Source organism: Lucilia cuprina, chromosome 4 (genome assembly GCF_022045245.1).
Source record: "Lucilia cuprina isolate Lc7/37 chromosome 4, ASM2204524v1, whole genome shotgun sequence".
In the NCBI taxonomy this organism is placed as follows: domain Eukaryota; kingdom Metazoa; phylum Arthropoda; class Insecta; order Diptera; family Calliphoridae; genus Lucilia; species Lucilia cuprina.
The window spans coordinates 67,871,106-67,898,015 of NC_060952.1; the positions used below are offsets into that span (position 1 = coordinate 67,871,106).

At 32.1% G+C, this 26,910-nt stretch overlaps 1 protein-coding gene across 3 annotated transcripts; it reads right to left on the minus strand.

Annotated features, from left to right (window-relative positions):
- Positions 1-26,588, minus strand: LOC111680576 (E3 ubiquitin-protein ligase hyd). 3 transcript variants are annotated; one of them, XM_023442243.2, is made up of 18 exons: positions 26,392-26,588; positions 11,708-11,908; positions 11,342-11,624; positions 11,062-11,279; positions 10,693-10,931; positions 10,437-10,630; positions 6,870-10,370; positions 6,660-6,804; positions 6,358-6,591; positions 5,295-5,770; positions 4,976-5,189; positions 2,047-3,939; positions 1,915-1,988; positions 1,518-1,855; positions 1,243-1,449; positions 987-1,134; positions 681-911; positions 1-597 (listed from the first exon to the last, which is right to left on the minus strand). In XM_023442243.2, exons 1-18 carry the CDS (start codon positions 26,451-26,453, stop codon positions 385-387), a joined length of 8,871 nt encoding a protein of 2,956 aa, XP_023298011.2. In that variant the 5' UTR covers positions 26,454-26,588; the 3' UTR covers positions 1-384. The 3 variants fall into 3 exon arrangements, with proteins under 3 accessions (XP_023298011.2, XP_023298012.2, XP_023298010.2); XM_023442244.2 differs by having other exon boundaries at positions 5,295-5,746; positions 6,651-6,804; XM_023442242.2 differs by having other exon boundaries at positions 6,651-6,804.
- Positions 26,589-26,910: the final 322 nt, after the last annotated feature.

Sequence of the window (26,910 nt, forward strand, 5' to 3'; positions counted from 1 at the left end):
TTAAATATGCAGAAACATAATTTATAGCAGATGTTTTCACAAATTCAAGCTTTAGATATTCAAAATAAAAATAATAAAATATTTATGTATATAATAAATTCACCAAAGTTAAAACAACGAAAGTCCGGTTTCTTAATTTAATGATAAATTATGTGTAGGAATGGAGAATGATTTTGTGGCTGTTGTAAATAATTCTAATAACAATTCCTGCTACAAACAACATTGCCACTGCGTTATTTTTAGTGTAAAATTATTCATTGCTAATTAAAGTTTCCTTTTCTTTAAAGCAGATTTAATTAAATCGAATAAATCAGATCATAAAATCATTATAAACATAGAAAAGAGATTAAATAAAGAACAGAGCAAAATAAAGTATTTGTTCATTTATACAAAACCAAAGTTCTTGGATTTTATAGCCAATAGCAACTTGCTACGCAATATTGACTTGCTTGAATAGAGGGGTATATATAGTCTGGATATACATGTGTTTGCTGTTGGCAAATGGGTATCATCCGCTGGTCGTATTGTAACAGATGGCAAGGGTTGAAAACCTTCTTCAGAAGCCGGCAAAGCAGGAGATCCCGTCCAAAAGTAGACCTTTAAGTGTAAGAAAAACATTTTATTCAAGCAAAAAGAGCTTATGAAAAATAAAAGAAGATAGCATCTTGATAGCTTCTTACCAAATCCTGTCGTTCCAATGTGTTCATTTTCTCGACAATACTCCAGAACCAGCGTTTAAATTTCAAAAGTTTATCCGAACCCTCACTCGATTCATCATTAAATGTTGTATATGATATCAGTGTTGTAACATTAATGTCTCCGACGCCATTCAAGAGCAAACGCAAATCCTCCGCTGTCAAACTCTGCATGCAATTATCTGGCAAAACGTCGAAAACTCCATCTCGGATGGCCTAAAAATGGTAATAAATTAATAAAGTATTATTTTATACATTATACTCCAATTTATTATTATGTAATCATTTTACCTCTAGCGCTTTTTCTTGGGCTTTTATTAATCTATATTCCGTGTAGCGTCTGATATAGTCAAACAAATTTTGCGATGTGACTTGAACTTCCCTACCTCCTGGTATTAACTCAACACTTCCACCGCCTTCTTCCTTCATTAAATCGATCCTATAGTTTATAATTTTTAGTATAAGAATATACATACAAAATATGTTATTTAATATAATGTAATGATTGATAAATTATACAAAAAAACTTAAAAGCACATGTACTTACACAAAAAATAGCTCCATTCTTATTATAGCCTCTTCACCATCTTCGGTCTGAGAATTTTGAATGAGTTGTCTAAATGACTCATATATAAATGGATCGAAAAATGCCAAATCGTGAAATTTAATTTTTCGACCAAGAATATATTTTAATACATGTCGTTGCAAGAATAATGGTAACAATTCATTCTGTAGTAGACAAAGTCCAATAAGTCTGGTGTGATAAGGAAATTAAAGTTGAAAACATTTGCCAAAAAGTTATGATAATTCAACAATAAGTACCTTCCAATATTTCTGAATGCATTTATCCGTTCAAATGAGCCATAACCTTGACGGGGAGTATAAAAACCTCGTTTTCCTGGCATATAGAAAAGTGGATCGTTGTCTTCTACGTGACATGGCTCCAGTAGCACAACCGGATTCATTTTTTTCGACTGAGCAGCTGAGGATGATGAGCTGCTTGATTCTGACTTTTGTTTAAATGCTATAATATCCAGAGCTTCATTTACTTTTTGACGCAACATTTCTTCCGATGACAAGATCGATAGTAGTTGAGGGGTTGGAATTTCCAATAGCATACCGGTTATTTTGGAAGCATTTGCAGTATTCAAGGAATAGATCTAAAAGAAGTATTATTTTATAAATTTGATTCTCGTTCTGTATTAAATTAAATCATTACCTTTGGATAGAGACGCTCTCCAAGCTGCTGTAAATGCATTGACAAGTGTTCATTAGGATTATCCCCAGAAATATCTGAAATAGTGGAAAATTATTTAAAATTTAAAAATTTATTCTAACAAATATTATTTACCTGAATTATTCGATACAGGAATATAGGGTCTAGCTTCATAATTTAGAGCTTTTCTCTCACGAGCTGTACGCCATAGAATCTTGCTACCAGTACCACGCCTTTGTAATGTGGGACCATCACGACTTGATGCTCCACGGTTGCGTAAAATACTTGAAAAGGGAACACCGTACTTGCCGCTTATATTTCCACTTTGCACAGATTCTAAATTTGGCATTTTCGAACTAGCTAGAAGAGCCTCCGATATGGAAGTGTAAAAACTACGCGCAACTCCAGAGCCTTCACCAGGCTCATCTTTGAATGTCACTTTGACTCGATTAAATGTTAACGGAGGATGAACTCTTCTGTTCTGACTGCCAAATTGAGTATTTAATTCCTTGAATGTTTGAATTATTAAACTATCACGATTGCGTTCCAATTTACAAAAGATTAAATCTCGTTGTTGTCCATTACGTAGTTTTTCCATATGACGTCTGAATCGCATTTCTTTTACAGGAAAACCACGTAGCTCAGGTAAAACCGAACCATGTTCCATGCCCACATCATCCATGAAGACTCTCCCAAATAGATCTAGAGTAAGTTTCCAACGACCGAGCAAAAAGTTCCACGAGGGAGATGAATCGTTTGAATCGAACTTCTGGCAGAAGTGTTGACCTCGAGCGGGGAACATGAATGATGTTATTCTTGCCGAACGACCCATTATCATATTTTTCGCTGAATCATCTATTGATAAGAATGGCATTTTAGATTTTTGAGAAGTAGACGCTTCGTCTTGAGTTTTTAATGAGGAATTACTTCCACCACCAGCTCGTACTATAACACTTCGAACCATTGATGACGATGACGAAAATCCTGTGCTGCTTGATTGTAACATTAAATCGGATTCATTGCCACGTAGTGTTTTTTGGGGCACTATTATAACATCGGGCCTTGTAGCAATAACACCAGTCTGGGTCGCGTTTGAATGATCGGTCTGTGTTTTTTCAATTATATCATTAACACTGCCACTGTCTACATCCATATTATCTTGATCATCCAATTTTTCTTGATTCTCTGGCAACGATTTAGGATCGTCTGCATATTGTTTCTTTTTTAATTGCAAGTAAACATTTCCTCCTACACCAGTGTTGGACTCAAGAGAACCCGTACCTGACGATGAATCCGAAATAACGCGAAAACTCGCCGAACATGACGCTTTAGGTAACTGATTTACATTGTGGACATCGTCATTATCATCTTCAATGTCATCATCCTCCATTGTGTTAATGATTTCCATAGACGTATTTGGAGAACTCTGAGCAGCTCGGCGAGAACTGTACGAGGAAAATCCTAGTTTCGTTGGAGGATAGTCAAGTGTATTTGACGATGATTCGCCACTAGAATGAGCCATATTTTCTGTAGGTGACACAATTAAAGGTAGATTGGCAAACAAGTCCTGTCTTTTAGAATTTGGTTGCAAAAGATGAGGTTTGTCAGCCAATGGTATAGCGACATCAAGTGGCAAATCAAATCCATCAGGAGCTAAGCAACCGAGACTCAAGGTTGAATCAGATCTTGCGAAAAATACATGACGTCTGGATGTTCCCGATGATCCTGCAACATTAAGCGATGAACCTGCTCCCCCAACATCTCCATACGGATCGTCACTTGTTATATTTGACAGTTCATCGTCAGTATCATCATTTTCATTTGCATGAAGGGAGCTACTTTGTATTCCTTCATTTTTCTCATAGAAATTTGTATCATTTCGCATATAATAAATAAATCCATCCAATACGTAAGCAATATGACGCAACGCTGTTATATCCAAAACCGGAAGAGCATCACGGTGTTCGGACGTATGAGCTCTCATGAGAGACAAGCAGTATGTGAAAAAGTCTCGCCGAGAGGTTGAAGCTACGAAATAAAAAGGAAATAAATTTAAGTTCAAATATTTACTATAATATATCAGGACTAATTGTATTAAAAGTTATTATTATGCATCTATGTACATTAGACCGACTCAATCTGTATGGGAAGCAAAAACGTGTTTTTGTTACCCCTCTCAAAATTTACCTTGCTTTGTTTTATGATGATTTCCAAAATATTTTAAGTCTAGCGATGACCGTTTTTGAGCTGGACCAAATTAAAAAAATGTATTTACGAATTATTTTTTTAAAAATTTTATTTTGAAACAAAATATCCAATATGGTGTATCTTTGGAAAGCCATGTTCAATAATGTATTAATCATAAATAACCATCCGCTCATTATTGTCATATTCCAATATATTTAAAAGTATTAGGCTTTCAACTAATAAAAATAGAATGTATCCACAATTTCGCGCATCACTAGCTTCGAAAACCTTTTAAGTGATACCACATATTTTATATTTTTTTAAGAAATACTGTGAAATTTAAAAGAAGTAACTAAAATGGGATTTTTGTAATCGATCCAGCTCACGAACACACAGCTCACTATACTAGAAATATTTCGGGAACCAATATAAAATTATTTGATGCTGTGTAAAATATTGAATTTAACATGAAATATAGAGTACCCCATACGATCCAGCTCACGAATGGACAAGACTCAACCGAAAATGTTTTGGGGTAACATTATATTACATATTGAGGGGTGTAACTCAAGCACCATTTTTTGTGAGTCGCTGCAAAAGGGTTGACTTAAAAAACTTTGCATATTCTATATTTTAGAACGTGAAAATAAAGAAAGCATTTATGCAATTTTTTGAAACTTTACATGTGTACAAGATTTAAATACCGCAGTGAAATTGTATTTAAACTTTGTATGGTTCGTTTTTAAAATCAGCCGAGGTCTATCAGCCTCTTTAGACATTGGATTATCAATCAATATCTAATGTAATGATAGTGTTGAATAAATCTAATCCATGCAATTACCATAATCACAATACATATTTATAAAAAAATACATACCCATGATATTAATCCCTACAGAAGATGCAGTACTGCTTCCGCTATTATTTTGTTGATTTGTGTTATTCTGTGCAGTCAAATTTAATGGATGAAGAGGATGTGTAGGATCGGTATAATTAGTTAAATATGCTCCAAACTTGAGTTGAGCTTCAGTGCTATCCATTACAGAAAACATCCAATCCCAGGTAGGTTTTAAACATTTTTCCACAAATTCCTTAAATATAAAGTATATTGTTATTGCGTTAGGTCAAATTAATGTCATTGACAAAATTTTAAAAGTTAATTGTTTAAATTAAGGATTAAAAAAGCTTCGACCGACCTGCAATTGTGTGGCTTCTTCGGGTTGAATCTTCAAGGAGGTTTCAATTTCATTCATAATATTATACGCCAAACTACTCAAGAGTTCAGAAATTTGACGTACTATTATTCCAAATGCACGTGCTAAATTGCTGGATGTTGTTGCCATAGTATGCTGTTCTTGTGGAGGTGCTGCTACGGCCGTACTTGCTGGTACCGTGGAACGGCGCAATGCCATTGGATCTATAAACACTAAACTGGAACCTGCTGGCATTCGAACAGAAGACCGGGCTGTGTCGCGACTTCGTATTGCCCATTGCATTGATTGTGGAGCTAAATCACTACGATTATTAGAGTTAGCGCTACGACGTTCTAACTGATGATCGGCATAAGTAAATTCATCATCGTCATGATCATCTGTTTCCCCATCTTCGGAACCCTCTTCTTCTTGAGGCGACGAGTCACCTGATTCGTCTTCAAGGAAAAGAACGCCAATATCTGCAAGGGTAAAGAACTTTAACTCTTAAACACCAAATGCATGTAGACATAAGTTATGCTATACTAAAACAAATATATGTATATGTATATATGGATTAGGCCGCCTCTGTTCTATAGGATTTGAAAATATAAGGGAACAATAAGAAATTTAAAATATTTTCTATGTTCTAGAACTTGCAGCTTTAAGTTAGAAATTTTTTCTGTCAAATGCATTGTTCGTATATTCATTATGAAAAATCGATCAACACAAAATAGTAGCTGCTGAATAATTTTAGATATCAAAAGTACTACGAGTTTTTCGATAGATGTAAGTATGTTTTCTTAATATAATTAAGCGAAGAATTATTCATAATTACTCAACTGATATTCAATTGCATCAACAATGGGTTATGATTTAATCATTCAAAAAAAAAAAATAATTAGCAAAATATTTTTTTTAATTTAAAAGGTCTATCTAATGGACACAAATAATAATAGTGGCCACATTACATTATCCTAATAAGGTAATTAAATTTTTAAGTTAATTTTAATTCTTAGTGCCAAGATTAGAGATCTATATAAAAACATGTAATAAATGATTTCTAAACCTGTTTCAGATCCAACTGTAGCACCGGTTTGTACACTTCTTTGTGCATCTTGATTACTTTGATTATCGTCTGAATCTGACTCAGTTTCCGGTTCATTAAACGTATATTCGTTATCACTTTCGTCATCTTGAATTCCTTCTTCATTACGACTTGCTTCTAAAATATCCTCATCTTGATTGTTAGCTCCAACCTCTCTATTAGGAGTTTCTTCACTTTCAGATGCATCGCGCAAAGCTGAAAACAATAAATATTTGTAAATATTAACAACGCTTTATCCCGTTAAAAAAGTCTACCGATAATACCAATCCCATCAATGCCATAGTTCGGTTGGAAATTGAATCCTGCTGCTTGCTCACTGTTTGCTTCATGGACTGCAGATGTTTCGATAACTGATTCGACGGTCGATGACGGAGCTAATGGTTCCACACTAAACAAGTCATCAGAATTCTAAAAAACAAATAGATAAAATATTTGATTAGTGAAGTAAAAGACTAAGAACGACATTGACTTACATCCATATTCGAAGACGATATAAAAGGAGCAGTTGGTCGCACAACACCTAATCGCACTGGTGCAATGAGGGCTTCTGATACTTCGCACAATTCCTGAATGGCAAGTTTGTGCAATGTCTGAAATACTTTTACGCAACTTTGGATGTGCTTGTGTGGCATTGACAATGATTTGCGACGTTCGGGATTCGGAAACTTTTCCATATTGAATATAACAAATACACGTGCTACAGATCGCACAAAACGACGAGCTACAATCTCGGCATCCTCCATGCGATCAGCTACAGAATCATTTTGCATTTCACGTACAAGAGTCATAAGCAAAGTATCAAGATGATCGGATGAACATTTGACAAATATGTTGTGCGTAAATTTATCGAGTAAAGTGGACCCGTTTTGATTTTGCAAGTAAATGTTATAGTTTTCAGCACTAGCACCATCAATTGAATTTGGTGGTTGTTGAGGTGTATTTTCGCATTTTTCCGCTCCAGTCATTATCATTGCACGAACAGCATGCCAATCAATTAGCAAACGCTCTAAAGCTCGTCGCGCAAATTTTGGTGGCTCGAGATCATGATCCGGCATATTGACATCCAAATCTATAGAAGTCGATGACTTACGTGCTGATGTGCTTCCATTGCTAGAGGTTCCAGCATTTCCTCCAACATTGCGTACTCTAGCATTTGCCCTATATTGACGCTGTTCAACAGCTTGACGTCCTACTGTTTGTATTAGGAATAGCAATATAGACTCGCCTTTAGAGTTGAACTTTGTCACGAGATCTGTGCAGGATGCTAACTTGCAGAGAAGTGCGAATCGTTTGTTTTGATTGCCTGCTATTAGTGCTTTACACTTACACTTCTCCCAACAATCGCAGTAAGCAGTAGGCGATGTGCGTTTTAATTTACAATCGTGTCCTTTATGACAAACTCTGGCACACTCTGTGCAACAGCACAGTGAATCCGTAAGACCACAGGTTTTGCATTCAAATATATTCTGATTTATATGATCTGCGCCAGTCCAAGTGAAAGAGCAAGTGTCGTTATAACATATTACATGCAATGGTGACTGATCGGGTGGAGAACCTGGTGGGAAAATCATTGCATCCTTCATAGCAGTGTCTTTCTCAGAGAGTGTTAGTATTGTGTTAAGTATTATAAGTCCCGCCTCATAAGCGCGGCTATATACAGCTAACATAAATGGGGTTTGTCCCTGGGCGTCTTTACTACTGAGCAATTGGTAGAGATACGGTCTTAGAGCTGGACTTGAGCACATGTGCTGAAGTATAAGAGTAGCATTTTCTCGTCGTTGAATTGGATCGAATACGTAGTTTGGCGAAGAAAGTTTCATGGTACTTGAATTCGAGCAACCTGCAATAATTTTTGAAATATCCTCTTCCGCACTATTAGCCATTACGACATCGTTTATACTTGCACTTGAAGAATTAGTATTCGATTCTATAGTCCAAGGAGCCATATAAACGTTACTTTCCTCGACATTTGCTGTCCCTGATGCTGTATTCCCACCACTTGAAGTCGATTGCTCCATGTCTGTGTTTATTAAACGAGTCATCATCTCACGCAAACTTACTGTACGGCCCTCACGCGTTGAAGAAGAGGCCGAAGTGTTAGTCATAGCTGACGAAACGCTAGGAAAAGCAGATGTTGAAGGTGCAACATTAGAGACTGATGCACCAGCCGACGCATTTTCTATAACAGCGGAAACATTTGTGGAAAATACAGATGTAGCAGCTGGAGATGAACGCGATGTTATACCCGTAAAGTTTGTGGTTTTCTTTTCATCTGTGTCTTTGTTCGTAGTTGGTGAACACATAATTGTGCATGCGTGGAAAATATTCCGAGCTCCATCGCATCGTTCTTCTAAAACAGCTAAGATGTCATTTCGATCTTCCTTTTCTAATCGATTCAAAGCTGCAAATGCGTTTTTTACATCACAACGCAAAATATGCGGCATCACTTTTTGCGATTCAAATAACAGCGCTGTCATACAAACTTTCGATTTTTGATTACTGCTGTTTAATGACGAAGCCAAAGAAATTGTCGTCATTGCCACCGTCTTTACTGGAGATAGATCAAACCATTGGGGATCTTTTATTGAACCAACACAATCTTTGGCCATTGGATATAATGCTCGGTTACCATCGCGTAGTATAATTGTACTAGTATTACCGCTGCAATCATTATTACAAATCATTGAAATGTTGTTGGGAGACGATCCAATGAAGGAGCTACTGTCTGTTGGAAACTGGCAATTTTGTTCTTGTTTACTGTTGTAAAGGTTGTAAAGACTATAGTGTAGTTTGTTACCGAGCTTCTTTACAACATGTATGCCCCTCAAGTCTACAGCGAGTGAAAGTAACTGGAATGCAGAAGGGTCACTTCCATGACTAATATTTATTTTTTTCGGCTGCTTTTGGAGCCAATCAGGGCCTCTTGAAGTCATCGCTGTTTTATAGACTTGAACATCTTCACGCCGAAGTAAACGACATTGCTGCCAATCGTCCTCCTTACCTTCAGTTGGCACCGTTCCTCCTGCTGAAGAAGACGCAGATGTGGTAGCAGCCATTGGCGATTGTGCCGATGTTACAGGAAATCTAACGGCAACAAATTCACCATCCACTTTAAGGACTTTACCGATTGGACCAATTTTATCCTCAACGAATACAACATCTTTCAATTGCCACAGTTCTTCATCGTTTTTGGCATCGACGTTGTCATCTTTGGTGGCCATGCGTTTAGTTCTTTTATGAGAAGTTACACTTCCTGTATCACTGCATGTACTTGACGCCGGGGAAGGTGGTGGTGGCATATCGATTCTATCTGTAGTCTCTTTATTTGAAGAACTACTTTTTGAGGAACTCGAACTTTGTCCCGTCAATGGCTTAGTAATTTCTTTATCTAAAGTAAGTGTGGCGGTACTTGTTGAAGGGCTGGTGCCTGATAGTTGTGTTTTGTCGTTGCATGGTACTGAAGTTACATTAATAATCTTGAACCTACAAAAATCATTCGGATCCCAAACGGAATTGAGCAACTGACCAACCTTGGGAACGCCATTTGCACAGGTAAATCCAATTGAACCTGTCTGATATTTTGGACACTTTTTCATAATAACCTGAGTGCCTACGCTAATGTCCGAGGCAACAGCCTTAAAAGGTTTCTTGGCTTTATTGCGATATTTTTCCCATAAATATCGACGTTGGTCGAAAGGTAGGACACCCCACCAATACACATTGCTATTTTCAGTACGCACTGCCGTAAACAAGGAACAAACATTCACTGAAACTATTGGATCCATAACAAACTCACTAAACGATGTAGCAGCATGTTCTAACTTGGCTCCAATATACCCTAATTGTTCATCCATCCAAGTTGCGACCCGATTGCTTTCAGTTACCACTGTGCAACGAATAAAGTTAGCAGAGATCAATTCAATTTTCTCCGTTAAATTGAGAGTTATAGTTTTGGGATGAAAAATATTTTCAACCTGAAGCGTATAGATTAATTAAATTTAGTATAACACAAACAACAGTTGTGGTCTTGTATTGGTTACCTCTGATTTATATGGTTCTGGGTCAGCCCAGCGCCACTGATGAAGTTCTCCAACATCAGAAATTGCAATAAATTCTGAATATATTGCAGCAATCTTTTTAAATTTTAATGTATTATTTTTATCCGGCCACGGTTGCAACTCTTCTGAAATCCAAATCGGGGAACTCATAGATGAGGGATCCTTCTTTTTTGCATCTGATATAAAATAAAAACAATGTTTGAAATTAAAATAATTGTTTTTATATATCAATACATACCTCCTTCTTTATCCCAAACATAATCATCTTTGTTAAGCCACCGACGAGGTACATAACACTGTCGATCTCGCCAACGACTGAAAGCTTCTCTTTCTGCACTAACTGATGAAATCTGCGCAGACAAACTGCTAGCTCCAGTTAAAACATTGCTTCCCGATCCAGATGCTCTAGTTTGATTACTATCGGAAGACCCCGCATTTGACTGATTACGTTCGCTACGTATGCGATCAAATAATAAACTAAGAAGGGGCATTTGCTTAAAAAACGTCAAAAACATTTAGCGGGGAATAGAAAACATATGTATGTTTGTAGGTAAGCGCACTTTCTCTCATTCCCCGCTATTATAAAGACATTGAATTTGAAACTTACTTTCTTATGCTTGAATAGTTACTAAATATTTCTTCTGTGAAGAGCCCATCAGATGGATCGATTATTACACTATTGTTGTCTCCATGAAACCCATTATCTAACAAAGATATTAAATCTTCGGGAACATAATTATCACCCCCTTCTTCAGTGTCCTCGGCATCTTCATCATCACGTGACAGTAAATTATTAACCGCCAAATTCACATCTAAATTTGTGCGCTAAAATTTTTTATTTTGTTATAAATTTATAGAACATATGTGTCTGAAAAACAACAACATACTTGTAGTTCCCTTATAATTAAATTTCTACTTTTTCCTTGAAGTACAACTTCTGCCTGCGAAATCAGTTCTTCAGGAACATATGTGGCTGGAACTGTCACAAGCGGTCGACTTGAAGAACTACCTCCAATTATTACGCCAGTGCTTCTAGACCCCGATCCCTGACCACCAGAACTTGATCTACCTGTTGTTCGCATGAGACGTGCTCGGGAACGAGCTAACTGACGCGACGATGATGGAGCTGATGCTTTAGAATTATTTGACGCATTCGTAGTGTTGTTGCCACTAAATGAATTAATTCAAAGATAATTTTCAAATGTGCATTTATTTATTTGATTGGAGATGATTTATTAAAATATTAATATTACCTTTTTGAAGAATCATTTTTACTTAGATCTAGACGTTCGGTATTAATAGAAAATGCAACACGAAATGCTTTACCATCTTCTAATAGGACGCCAATATGATTTGGTCCAATTACGACTTCCTTTACTGGAATTTTAAGTTGCTCAAATATACGATGTGTTCCAAATCCAAACTTATTTACTTTATCAGAAACTTCCCGTAGTCTAAAATTTTATACAATTATTATTATTAAAATTCATGGAATAATGATAGTAAATTATCGCAATAACAATTTAAATTTAATTCTTCATACATTAAAAATTAAGAAATAAAAATGTTTAAAATATATTAAGGGGGCCAAGTAAAATTGTAAACCGATCTTTAACATTTAAATACCAAAGAACTTGCATCAATAAAAAGTGAAAAAAGTGAAAAGAAATTTTCAGCTCTAACCTTTTCTATACGGACCCTATCGTATTTTAAGCAGAAAAACGGACATGGCGACATCACCTTAGAATTTAATGAGACCCAAAAAGCATTATTTCGATGCCCATGTGGGATGACTAAATCAATGAACCCCATCATTTTTATGGTGGTTATAAAAAATGAAGAAATAAAGTAATTTTTTGATATATGTATGTACAAGTATATGTTATAAGTTTCAATAAGCAATGGACTTCGTCTCAGGTAGAAGCTCCAATTAAATTAGTCTAATTATTATTGTCCATGAAATTTAATTACATACAAATGTACATTTCACTTTTTTGTAGGAAAACCTCTAAGGGCGGGTTTCTTACTACTCAGTTAAACTAGGCTTAACTTGCTGTTATAATAAACTCGGAACAAATTTAGGCGGACTTTAGACGATGATGGTGTTTTTCAGTTATATATTTAAGTTCAGTTAGTACTGCCAACTTTTCACTCAAAAACATAAACAATGAACAGTTGTTTTTTCCAAATAATACTTTTGCAAAATGAAAAATTTTGGAAAAATTTTAAATAAACATTTAAAACAATAATAAATAAAACAACACAAATCAGACAATTGCAATTTACTTAAAATATTAAAAACATTTAAAACATGATACAAAAAATTCATATGATACATTCGTGATAAATAGACATGAATGAAATTAGCAATTTCTTTTTTTATGTTCGCATACGGAAATGAGAAGCAAATTTTTGTTTTAATGAAACATAAGCATAAATGAAAACATTTGTATTTTTTTATTTTAGCACATATTTGTAAATGAGTCATTCCAAAGTCACTTCGAACACCATGAATTTTTAATGCCTTTGATTTGGCTAAAACTCGGATTATATATTCTTCTCTCAAATGCGCTTTCTATAACGTATAAATTGAATCAGTAATATATATGGTTAAAATTTTATAGCGCTCCAAAGTTGGACATCCCGAGCATTTTATGAAAGAATGTTTGCGACTGAATAAATTTGGAACCAGTCATCCGATTTTAACAATTAAGGTATCGTTCGATAGGAATTCCATTACACATTATTAACATTTTATAAAAATACTTGAGGTCCTGGCACAAGGATCTTGAAAATGGGAAAAGATCCCTTTTTCCTTGAATAACCTGAGAAATGGTATTTTAATTTTCTTTTTTTAGCAAATAGATAAAATAATTATCAACGCGATGTCAAAATTTGATATTGGGATCTCAATGGGTTCGGAAGTTATGGCAGTTTTTATATACCTATATTCACAATTTGTTAGACATTTTAATAGATTTGCATTTAATCAAATAAAGCTTTATTGCCAAATAAAGTAAAAATAACTTGTATGTATGTATGTATGTATGTATGTATGTATGTATGTATGTATGTATGTCTGTATGTATGGCCAGGTGGAACCTAATCCATCAGCTTTATTTTGAAAAATTGAGAGGTTGCTTAATAAAAACTGCCATAACTTCTGAACCCATTGAGATCCCAATTTGAAACTTTTACATCACAATAACAGCTATGTTGCCTATTATTTATAGAAAAAATTAAGAAAAACAAAATACCATTTTCAGGATATTCAAGGATAAAGGACATTTTCCTTTTTATGGTCCTTGAGCCAGGACCTACAATTAAGTCGCTAATTTTCCAAATATATGCCGTATTTAAGAGTAGAATTTATGCACCGAGTTTAAAAAATCAAAGAAGTTAAAATTTTAAAACAACCTTTTTTGATCGATGAATTTTGGAATGCCTCAAATAGAAATATTTAAATATGTCAAGTTTTCTCATCACACTCATTAATATTTGTATACATGTGTAAGTTGTTTGAAAATAAAAAAATAAAAACAAGTTTTTTACAATAAACAAAAAACCACTTGCTTGACAGCATTAAGCAAAGTATGTTGCCGTCTCTTTGTTTCAGAAATTGCAAACATAATTTGTAAAATTAAAAACATAAATTGAAATAATGCTCTTGTTTTATGAAATATGAAAATTCATGTTAATGTTAAATGAAAAATATTTTTTGCGAATACTAGAGTGCAAAATAAAATATGTTCATTCATTTGAGTAAAGTTTACGAAAATATTTCTGTTATATTCTTTTAACAATACATACAAGAATAAATAAAGCATGAGTAAATGATAAAACAACAAAAATAGTTTTTTTTTCATTTATATGAACGTGAGTGATTTATGAAATTTTTGGTACCCTGATATAAACTCCAAGTGATTAATGAAATTTTTGGTACCCTGATATAAACTCCAAATTAATAGGACCAAACCAAATGATAAACAATTTTTTTAATATTTTTCCGTATAAGCTGAAAATTACGACAGTTTGACACCTATTTAAAAAAAAAACAGTTTTTATTTATTTTGTATCTCTGCACACATGTCACACATACATACACACACAAATATAAACTGTAGCAGAAAGAAATATTAACCGTTGTACTGTACTAATACCGTCAAACTGTATTACCACCCTCAAACAAATATGAGCTGTATTACCAACATATTACTGCTTTATCTCCTTGTTGTTGTTTTTATGCTTTTATTTATAACTAGCTTATACCCGGTGTGCTCGCTACCCTTATCGAAATTAAATACATAATCAAAAAATATTTAGTTACTAAATTATAAAATTTTTCTTAAATATTTATTATAATTTCTCTTGTTGACAATATATTTCATTTAAATTCTAAAATAATATATTAATGATATATTTGCTTCTTACTTGCTAAAATTTAATATATACCTTTAGTCTTAAAGAATATATTCTTATTCTAATGCACTGAAATCCCGCCTAATATTTTCTAAATGTTCACATGAATGTCAAAGTTATTCATATAAAATTTGAGGATTCTAGCTCTAATAGTTTCCTAGATAACTATTCTTTCTATTTAATTCATGTGGGGGCTTCAAGCTCCCCAGATTAAAGACCGCCCTTTAAAGAGCGGACTTTCAGATGAATATTAATGTAATATATAAGCAAAATTTGATAAATCTAGTTCTATTTTCCTAGATAAACAATATTTTGTATTTTATTTATAGTCCCCATTAAAAGTTCGCTCGTTATACTCTAAATGTTCAGATGAATGTAAAAATTCTTCAAGTGAAATTTAATGATTCTATCTCTAACAGTTTCTCAGATATACGAATTTGTCTATTTTATTCCTGTGGGCGCTGCAAACCCCCTCAGATGAAAGTTTGCTCTGAATATTAAAGTTCTTCTTGCAAAATTTTAAGAATTTAATTGTATAAGATTCTAACTGAAATAGTTTCCAAGATAAACAAATTTTTGTATTTAATTTATATGGAAGGTGCCACGCCCCCTAATGCTAGTCCGCCCACTTTTTATCCCATTTAATCATATTGACACTAATGTGCCTCCGACAAAATTTGAAGACTCTGTTATATTATCTCAAATATACGAATTTTACATTTTCTTAATGTGGGCGTGGCTCCTCGCCCACTTGAAAATTCAAAATAAAAAGTGACCTATTACCTATTGCAGACATACAGGAATACTCTGTATGTTTCAAGCAAATCGGTTTAGTCGTTTAGTAGTTTATAGCGTTCAAACATACAAACAAACAAACACACATTCTTTTTTATACCCTTCACCTTCGTGAGAAGGGTATATATAAGTTTGTCATTTCGTTTGTAATTTCTATAATATAATTTTCCGACCCTATAAAGTATATATATTCTGGATCCTTATAGATAGCGGAGTCGATTAAGCCTTGTCCGTCTGTCTGTCTGTTGAAATCAGTTTTTAGAGGGCCCCAGATATCGGCGAGATCTGAATCTCCAATAATTCTATTAGACATGCTTTCGAGAAGATCGCTATTTAAAATCAGCAAAATCGGTCGGTAAATAACGGAGATATGAGCAAAAATCCGAGACAACCTCTGAAAATTTCATAAAAAATTGTTATAAAAGCAACAACAACACTGAATATAGAAAGATGTACACGTGTGTGTGTAGATGTATTTGGTTTTATTCAGCTGTGTATTTTTTTGTATGTTTGGAATCCAAACATACAAAAAATACACAGCAAAAAATATGATTTGCATTTTTTGTTAAAATAAAATAATTTTCCCTTTTGTTTTGCAAATATATTTTTTAATGAATAGAAAAAAAGTATTTAAAACGTTTTCAATTATATGAGAGTAGATTGTGAGTTATTGTACAATAATTTTTATGCGAATAATGTAAGTTGGAAATTTAAAACTAACACAAATTTTTTCCAAGTGCTTTTTAAAACAATTTTTTTACGATAATTTTTTTTTTTTACGCGCAACATAGTTTTCTCAAAAATAAATTAAGTTAATAAAATATTTTAATAAATATGTAATAAAATCTTACAAAATTTAAATCATTTATGAAATACAAAAAATATTTAACATTTTTCTTAAAATAAAGTGTGTTTCCAAAATACTATTTTCGTAACCTCAAAAACTTCATATGTAAATGTGATTTATGCACTGCAACTGGAAACATTGTTTCATGACAATTTTTTGATATCAACTACAACCTGAAATTAGACAAATTTTACTTTTAAATTAAAATGTCGCCAAATGATATAGTTCCCTGTGGCCTCTCCTGTGGTAAAAATGTTACGAAATCTACTGGTGGTATTTCTTGTGCTCGCTGTCTCAAATGGTTTCACATATCTTGTGTTAATGTCTCGTTAGAACAATTAAACTTCTTGCAAAAATCAAAAGGAAAATTTCTGTTCGAATGTGAAGAATGCACTTCATGCAATTCAGAAGTATCCGAACTGAGAGAAGAAGTCTGCAAATCTAATGATAGCATTCATTTTAAACTTGATGCTTTATTGTCAAAGATTGGAAACTACGATGCACAATTAAAAGAGTTAAAAGATGATATTACAAACTGCAACCAGTTAATCAAATATGTTGATGATACCAATTACAACAAGATAAAAGAACTTGAGGATAAAAACGAAATTCTCCAAAGGCGCTTTAAAAGACCTGATATTATTATTAATGGTTTGCCACGAAAGGACATAAAATTGTGTGATATTGTCCTAAAAATATTTAATTTTTTGGATGTTAACGTTAGTTTTCATGACCTAAATGTTTGTACTTATATCAACAACAGAAAATGCGTCTTAGTTAAATTTAATTCGCTCTTAAAAAGGGATGCAGTTATGCATAGCTATTTTAAAAAAGGCAAACTTATGGAAACAGATATACTCAAAAACAATGGTGAAAAGCGTATTTATCTTAATGATCATCTAACTGAAAAAGGAGGAAAGTTAAATCGATTATGCCGCGATCTAAGGAAAGATGATACAATTGCCAAATTTCGAATTTTAAATTCTGATTTACCTCGAGTAAAGATTCATTTTAAGGATGCTACTGAAAAAATTTTTGAATACGAAGAATGTTTTAAACACTTTAACTTTGGAAAACGTCAGCAAGAAATTCAACAGTCATCAGCAATGGAAGACTCTCCAGTTGACAATGAAATCTCAACAACTCCTTAGTGACGAGTTAGGACTAATTTACAATTGTATTTGAAACATGTCTTCTTTATTATTATAAAAATTTTCTAATTATTAGGGCTATATTTTAAAAAAGAAAAAAAGGAAATCTCATTTATATGTTAAATATCCACTTTTTTTATTTTTTTAAGAAAAAATGGATATAAATATCTTCCTAATTTTTGTAGCCAAAATTTTATACATTTCTTGAAATTCAAATAATTATAATCTATTTTCTCAATATATTGCATTGATATATGAAAGGTTTTTCATGGTCTGCTCTTGTATCCTCTTTGAAGGGTTTTGGGGTTTGAAGGACATATGATTTCGGGAAGAGAATTTGAGTTTATTGCATGATGCGGTGTTGGTATGGAAAGAAAGCTTGAAGATTTTTATTATACTAAAACTACTTATTTGTTTTACCTAATCTAAAAATATATAATTTTGAAAAAGTTTTCTTTATTCATAAACATAATTTTTCTCACTTTGTGTAATAAATTTAATTTTTATCTAAATATGCATGATATGTAAAAGAAATTTTATTACTTCATAGCTTTATTTTGATACCAAGATTGACATCATGTAGTGTATATGAATCAATATTTTACTTTTCTCTTGAAACTGTTTGTCCTTTGGACCTTAAAGTCTTTTTGAGGAGATGCAGGATCTGATCATGGGGTGCTGAGTACGCGGATTTGTTAAGTATGGTTCATGGTTCACGTATTTCTTGACTGTCTTATGCATGAAAATGGACGTTGCCTTATGCTAGAAAAATTGTGACTTTCAAACTGCTAATTTCTAATTAGTGCTTGAAATGTCTAAGGAATATTCTCATTGATCTCATGTTTAATAAATTTAACATATTTCCTAATATTAGAAATTTATATTGTGGCAATGCTTTATATCTTATTAAAATAATAATAAATAGAAAAAATCATTTCTGACTTCCGGAAACATTTTTGTATATTGAAATTAATTTTGTTTAAATAAGCCTTTATAAGGAATCGCCACACATATTTATTAAAATTTTGTTATGTATAGAATTACTCAATATTAATTTTTTGGGAGAACTTGTTGTTTTTTATGATAATATTAATCTCTTCAATTTTTAAAACTATTAATTATGTATTCGTCTAAAACATATTTGATTAATTTGTACACCTTTACTTTTTTGATATTGATATTAACTATTAAGTTTGTTTATTATGATGTCCCATAATAGTAATATGGGGCCCATTATCAGTGATGGCGCTACTTTAGGGCGAATTCTCCCCCAAAGTAATAATCATTTGAACATTGGCCATGTAAATTGTCAAAGCATTAATCCTAGATCACAGTATGCTAAAATGGATGAATTAAGAGACTTTTTAACTAATTCCAATATACATGTAATGGGTCTATCTGAAACGTGGCTTAAACCAGATATGTCTGATGAGTCAGTGCATGTACCCGATTATAGGTTATGCAGAAATGATCGACCTTACCCCACTAGAGGTGGTGATGTTGGACTTTTAGTTTCAAATAAGATAAAGTACAGACATGTCTTCTCATCCAGTGCTTATAACTTGTGTGAAGCTATTTTAATTAAAATAAACAGTCACGGCACTTCTTTTTTAATAGGAGTTGTCTATCTCCCGAGTGGTGATCTAGAGGCAATGGAAGATACTCTTGGTGTAATATTTTCACAATACGAAAATATATTGATAATGGGTGACTTTAACTGCAATTTATTTGATCAAGTTAAAGCATCTAATTTTAGGTCTGCATGTAGGAGGTTAGGATTATCTTATATTCATAATTCTATGCCCACCCACTGGGATATTTGTCATGACACAACTTCTTTAATTGACTTCTTTCTTGTTGGAGGTCAAAATAATATTTCCGTATCTGGTCAGGCGTCACTACCTTTTCTACAATCTTATCATGCTTTAATTTATATTTCATTGCCATTCACCACATCTAAGAAGGATAGTTATATAGAATACAGAAAATTTGACGATGTAGATATCAACATCATTAGATCTCATGTAGATCAATTCAATTTTTCTTCATTTTACAATAATAGTTGTGTGAATTATAAACTAAATATTTTAAATATGCTTCTGACCGAATTGTATCAGTTGTGGCAAGGTCTCTTAGAAATCGAGCTTATAGGGTTTTTAGGGATAGTGGTATGGAGGATGATCGCATAATTTACTGTCGTTTACGTAATAAGCTGAAGTCGTTAATACGAAAATATAAAAGACTTCATTATATTAAAATCTTTGATGGCGCTGACAGTAAGAAAGTGTGGAAAATTTTAAATAATGCTGGGTATGGCAATAGAAACCTATCAATCAATTCAGAAATTGACGTTAATGCTTTAAATCGGTCTTTTGTTGTAAATAATAACAATAATACAAATGCATTTGATTTTGAATCTCTAAGTGGACTTGCTGACGGATTTTCATTTAAACATATATATAGTAATGAACTATTGTATGCTTTGTCTAAAGTTAAATCTAACTCCATTGGAACTGATGGGTTCCCAATAAGATTTATAAAATTAGTTTTTCCGTGTATTATACAGCCTGTTTTACATTTATTTAATATGGTAATTACCACGTCCACTTACCCCAACCAATGGAAACTTTCACGTGTGGTCCCTGTTCCTAAAAGTAATTCTAATAGTGATTTTCGTCCAATAAGCATTTTACCAGCTCTTTCAAAGGTCATGGAACATGTTTTAAAAGCACAACTTCTTAATTACATTTATCAAAACAATCTAATTAGTGATGTTCAGTATGCATATAAAACAGGGCATAACACTACAGGTATGCTTCTAGGAATAACGGAAACTATTAGAGATTATTTAAACAGAGACATGAATTGTGTTATGGTTCCCTTAGACCTTTCTAAAGCTTTTGACCGTCTAGATCATTCTGTTCTTATTTGCAAGTTAAGAGAAAAGTTTAAGTTATCTGTAATGGCATGTAAGCTGTTAAATTCTTATTTGCAAGGAATATCACAATATGTTGGTGTACAAGATATTTATTCGGACATTGTTGATATTACATGTGGTGTCCCACAAGGATCCATTATTGGTCCAATTATGTTTCTTTTATATATGAATGATTGCATTGACTGTTTTGATCTAGATTTAGTAAGGCCATTCATTTTCGCTGATGATATACAGCTGTTGTTCGGCTGCCCTAGGGAGTTTCCGGATGTTTTGGAGGCCGTTATAAAATGTACGCTTGATAAACTGCTTGTTTGGATGGGGCAAAACTTTTTTGTGATTAATGCTGACAAGACCAAAGCTATTATGTTTCGCACTGCTCGTAGGGATTATACGTACCCAAAGATTGAACTATGTAACAAACAAATTGATTATGTAGATTCTATTAAGTGTCTTGGTGTGGTTATGGATCAATTTCTGAAATTTGATGAACAGGTTGATATTGTTTCATCCAGGTTAACCTTAGGACTCAGAAAACTTTACCACTCTGGTTTATACTTGCCGATGAAAGTGAAGTTTACTCTTGCCCACGCTTTGCTTATGTCTCATGTTAATTATTGTATTGAGGTTTACACTGGTGCCAATGCACAAATCCTAAACAGAATATTCCGTGTAGTTAAGAAAATTGTACGGTTTGTCTATAGTATTAGATATTATGAACACATATCTAATGCTATTAGCAACTTTCTATCATGTTCATTTAAACAATACCTACAGCTACGTAATTTAATATACTTTTATAAAATCATTAAATATGGCATACCCACTTATCTTCACAGTAGATTTATTTTTTCAAGATCTACGAGAAATCCACAAGTTATTATACCACATATAACATGTTCGATCTTTGAACGATCTTTTATTGTAAGATCTGCAAGGTACTGGAATATCTTACCAAAAGAACTAAAAGTATTTTCTTTTTCATGCAAGTTGTTCAAAAAGCATCTTCTATATAATTTTTGTAATCAGTAATGGACAATTTCTATGTCAATACTTATAATTATGCAAAAGTTGCGTCGTCACTGATAGAGAGTCTCTGATAAATATAATATCAAGGATTTAAGGGTGTACATTTTAATTTTAAGTTTCAAACTATGTGAAATAAAATAAGATACCATGTAATGCACTTTGGTCTTGTAGGCTTTTAGCATTACTAACAAATAAATAAAAAATAAAAAAATAAAAAAAAAAAAAATAAATCTACGTCTCGTCAATGTTTACCAGCAATGAATCAGAGGTCGAAGTCGACCGGCTTCGAGTCGGAGCTTAGCCGCCGCCGAACTATATTTAGTTGCTTGAGCCGCCGCCGAAATATTCGGCTTAAATCGACTCAAATTTTTTTTAATGTTTTTATTAACTAGACTGTCAGATCAATTATGTTTAAAATACACTATGGTGAAGGGTATATAAGATTCGGCACGGCCGAATATAGCACTCTTACTTGTTATATATATATAGATTTATTGAGGAAATTTTCAGAGGTAGTCTCAGATTTTTACCCATATCTCAGTTATTTGTGGACCGATTTTGCTGATTTTCAATAGGAAACTTCTCGAAAGCATGTCTGACAGAATTATTTAAGATTTGGATCTTGAAGATATCTGGAGTCTTCAGAAAATTGATTTCAACAGACAGACAGACGGACATGGCTTAATCGAGTCCGCTTTCTATAAGGATCCAGAATATATATACTTTATAGGGTCGGAAAATTTTATTATAGAAATTACAAACGGAATGACAAACTTATATATACCCTTCTTACGAAGGGTAAACTAGTGTGCATATTATAGTTAGGCCTTTAATGTGGTCTGTCGACAGTCGCGTAATTTTAATTCGTCTAATGTGCTGCTATAAATTACTTTCAGCACGTCGGCATAAAAAACCAAAGCCCTGTTCCTTAATAAATTATTAAAACATTATATCTTTTTCATTATTTTATAGTTTTTATGTTTAAATCTAACTTTTTTCTATGCGAGAAATTTCTCGATGCGAGAGTTACAGAAACGATGCACTGATTTACATTGAGCTATTGTTCTTGTGCAATTTTGTTCGGTATAAATTCATTGTTGGAAGGGATACATACGATATACGGATCCTAATAGAAATAAATTTACATTTGACCGCAAAATATTTTGACTCTTGCTCAAATTTATTTTTTCCCCTTAATTATCATGCAGTGTTTTATCGTTTTTGAGTCCTTCGCTGCAATGTTTGCCTTTGCCACTTTTTGGACATTATTATTTTTTAATTCTTAAAATTATGATAAAAAGCCTTAGATTTACTACTTGGATTGATTTCAATTTGAAAAATTTTTTTTAATTTTTATATTTTTGGAAAGTGGCACTAAAATGAAATTTTAGTTACAGTACTTTACGTAGTTGAAGAAAACACACAGGTCATTTTTTGCAAACTTTTTAAAAAACCTTCTTGAGCACTAAATCTGAAATATGTTATTGATAGAAAATTGAAAAACTTTCTATTAGATGCTGTGATGTACCAAACTCTAATAAATTCGCAAATTTAACAATCATGTGTTTAAACTAAAAAATAAAAAAAAAACTAGAAAACAGCATATTGATTTTATTCTGGGCACTTACTATAATTTTACAAATTCCCAAATTTAACAAAAAAGTTTTTAAATTAAAAAAAATTAAAATATTCATTGAGCAGCAAAACTAAGATATGCGATCTATAATCATTTTTTTGAGTATGTACTTCGATTCCCTATCGATTACATATTTCAGTTTTCAATTTTTAATTTTATGTAAATTTTTTAATGTTTTATAAAAAAAGCAATGCTTTTGTTAGGGTTTGTTATCTTTTTGTTTAAATTTTTTATGTAGTTTTTCACTTTCACCGAGAAGTGAGTTTGAAGTTTGTTTTCTTCATAAAAGTCAATACTTTGTAATAGTTTCATTGTCTTTAATACAAAATCAAATTTGTTTTGAAAATGTATTGAACAATTTTCATTCATATAATGTATTATAAAACCTATTTATTGGTTTATTTTCAATTTCAAATGGTTTATGAAGAAAGTCATTGTGAATAATTAAAGAAAATAAAAAAGTATGAATAAATTGGGTATGTCGTAAAACAAGAGATATTTAACAATGTATGCTTACATTATTGAAAAATAATCCAATTATATTCATAACAGATTTCTTCAAATTTGAGTTAATTTTTCCAACTCAATTCCCAGTCTGCAGTCTGGTGGAAATGAAAAAAAAATATACAAGGCAAAATTTTCACAAAGAAACTTAAATTCGTCCAGAAAACATTTTGGGCTTGGTGCTTATATATTACAAGTTAGTTAAAAAATATTTTTTACAGTGGTTAATGAGGTACATTTTTTAACAAAAAAGAGCAAGTTCTATAGAAAAAAAATAAATATATACAATAAGAAGAGCAAAAAAACTAATTCGTAGAGATGCGGAAAATAGTAAAAACCCAGTAAATGTGGGTACAATATAAGTAAATGTTGTTATATTCATAACAAATTTTAAAAATTGGCAATATAATAGTATACTATTATCAATTTTATATCCTCTACACCTTGATATAATTATTTTTCTTTTTTATTGCATCGAGATATTAATATCATATGTATTTTGAGAGTAAACTTTTTATTAAATAAATTTTTGAAAATTTGAAAGTTAGAAATCACAATCAACAAAAACAATAAAATTATCAATTTGGATGACGAAGAACTTAATTTGTTAAGGAAATAGTAGTTTTCTTATTTATCTATCTATATTATTACTTTTTTAAACATGGTAAAAACATGGCCTAAATCTAATAAGAAATAAAATAAAAATTTAATTAAAATTGTCAAAAACAAAAAGAAATGAATAACCATAACTATATGCTTCCTGTTAAGCCGAATATCAAATAAATCGACACTATGGGGACTCACGATAGCATTGTCTTGCTTGTCATATTCTTCAATATGAATTAACAGAAGAAACCAAATAAAACTGCTATATGATTTTTTTTTAATAAACTGGAGTTTATATCTTGTTACAACTACAATTTATCTTCCATTTATTACAGATGTATATGTTGTAAGTATATAGGCAGATGAAAATTTGCTGTCCGCATCAATAAAGTTTGCAATATGAGTTCCATTCGGTCCAAGAAATCAAGTAAAAAAATGTCAAGAAATCTTTTGGCTGCTTTACTTACAGCTTCTTGTCTAAGTAGACACTATTATTGTGTTTAAGGCAAAGATGCTAACTCCACTTTTTTACTGTTTATTTTGTATAAATTCATACCCAGCAATAAATGGAAGTCATACTTAACAAACCAAATCTTAATCACATCTGCATTTATGATCCTTAAATATAAATCTAGATAATAACGATAAGTAGATGGAGAAAGACCACTGGTGAAAAACAAATGATTTTTAAAAAAGGGTGTCATTGGAAGAATTGTGTGTATATTTTTCACACACAAACATTGAATTTTTACTTAGACTAAAAATAAGATCAAATCTACAAAGTTGTCAGCATCCCTACCTTAAAAAATCTAATTTATAGAGTACTCCAGTGTTAAAGACTTACTAAAACAATGCCTCTTTTATTGTCTATTGTTTTAAACAAATTTACAAAATTTCTATGCAAATTGGTTGGATTTGTTACGAAGGATATAACTACTTTCTGAAGTGCAATACAAAAAAATACAAGTTCTTAAACATCACAGTTAAAGGTGACAGTCCAGAACTAGAAATCTCTACTGGATTCCATATGCCACAGCCTTTGTTAGATGATCAGTTATTTTAACATAGACTTGTCCAAAAAATATGTCATTTGACTCGCTGGAGCTATTAGCGACATTTGTTGATTAAAAATGCTGATACCCTGCGTTGGATATGTTATGAAGGATATAACTACTTTCTGAAGGACAATACAAAAAAAATAAAAGTTTCAAATGTTCTCATCTCTAGACTACTTACGAAAGCTAATGTGACGTCCGTCTTAAAATACCTTGGAATTTGTAATCAACTCTGCATTACAACGATTGATGCAATACTTTGCGTTTCAGGTGACGATATATTCCCTTTAAATTCAATGAATCATTTGGTATTAGTGTAGACTATTTTTACATATCCGCACTTAATAAATAACAATCTTTAATTTTTTTAATATACTAAAATGCATAATTCGGATTAAAATCATAGATTTAAGAAAGAACATTCTGAAAAATTCGATAACAAACAAAAATGCAGCAATATTCTATTGATTCATCAAAATATTGGATGGAAAAGTAAAAACAAAAACACAATGTTCTATTATGTACAAAAATAACAACTGATTGGATACTTGCAAATACAATTTTAATTTTAATGTTTTTATAATTTAAATGCAATAAAAGCATTACCTATTGAATAGTTAAGACTATAACAGAATATGAAGAAAATAATCATTTACACAAACAAATATGTATCATATGCAAATTCCTCTTCTACCAGAATAAACTAACGATTTTCAGACGTATGTATGTACATATGTACATACATTTATATGTACATAGATATGTGCGTATATATGTACACTCAGCATTTATGTATGCATATATTATAGTTTACATAGATTAATTTATTGGTTCTACTAATTATATAAATATACATAAATATATAACTACAGAAGAGATTTTCATATTTTCCACGACTTTGGTGTCTGTGTTCACTAAAATATAAACATGGAAATATGTATGTCCATAGCTTATTCTCACCTGTCAATAAATTGCTCATCCGTTCCTGGTAGTGGTTGTAAAACAAACTGCATTGATGCCATCTTTTAAATATTAAATAATTAATTGAAACTGAAAGCAATATCATTGATTTACATTCCACTTTTTTCCAAAATTTTCATTTGAGAAAAATATGTTCTTCGAAGTTTTAACACCAGGAAATGTATGAAGAAAACACGAGCGACTCCGAGAGCCCTGCGGCGACAAATATTAACAGCGACGGCGGCAGACACTTAAAATGTCGGTGGCGGCATAAAATCGACTGTAAGCCGGTTGTTTTCAACTAAGATTAGTTTTTAAACTTTCAACGATTTTAAATAAAAGTGGAATCCGAAGGATTAAAAAGAGGGATTTAAGATGCAGATATTTAAAAATAGTGATTGTCGAACAGAGCAAGAAATATTTGTATTCGTAATTACTATTTTATGTATTACTCACGATATACAAATTATTTTCACGAAATTAATTTTTAAACTCAAGGGAACTATTTTTGTTTCAACT

Coding starts and splice junctions, on each gene's coding strand:
- LOC111680576 (XM_023442242.2), bottom strand. CDS start 26,453: ATGGCATCAATGCAGTTTGTTTTACAACCACTACCAGGAACGGATGAG. Junction 11,280..11,341: donor TAATTATAAGGGAACTACAA/GTATGTTGTTGT, acceptor AAAAAATTTTAG/CGCACAAATTTAGATGTGAA. Junction 1,856..1,914: donor GAGAGCGTCTCTATCCAAAG/GTAATGATTTAA, acceptor TACTTCTTTTAG/ATCTATTCCTTGAATACTGC.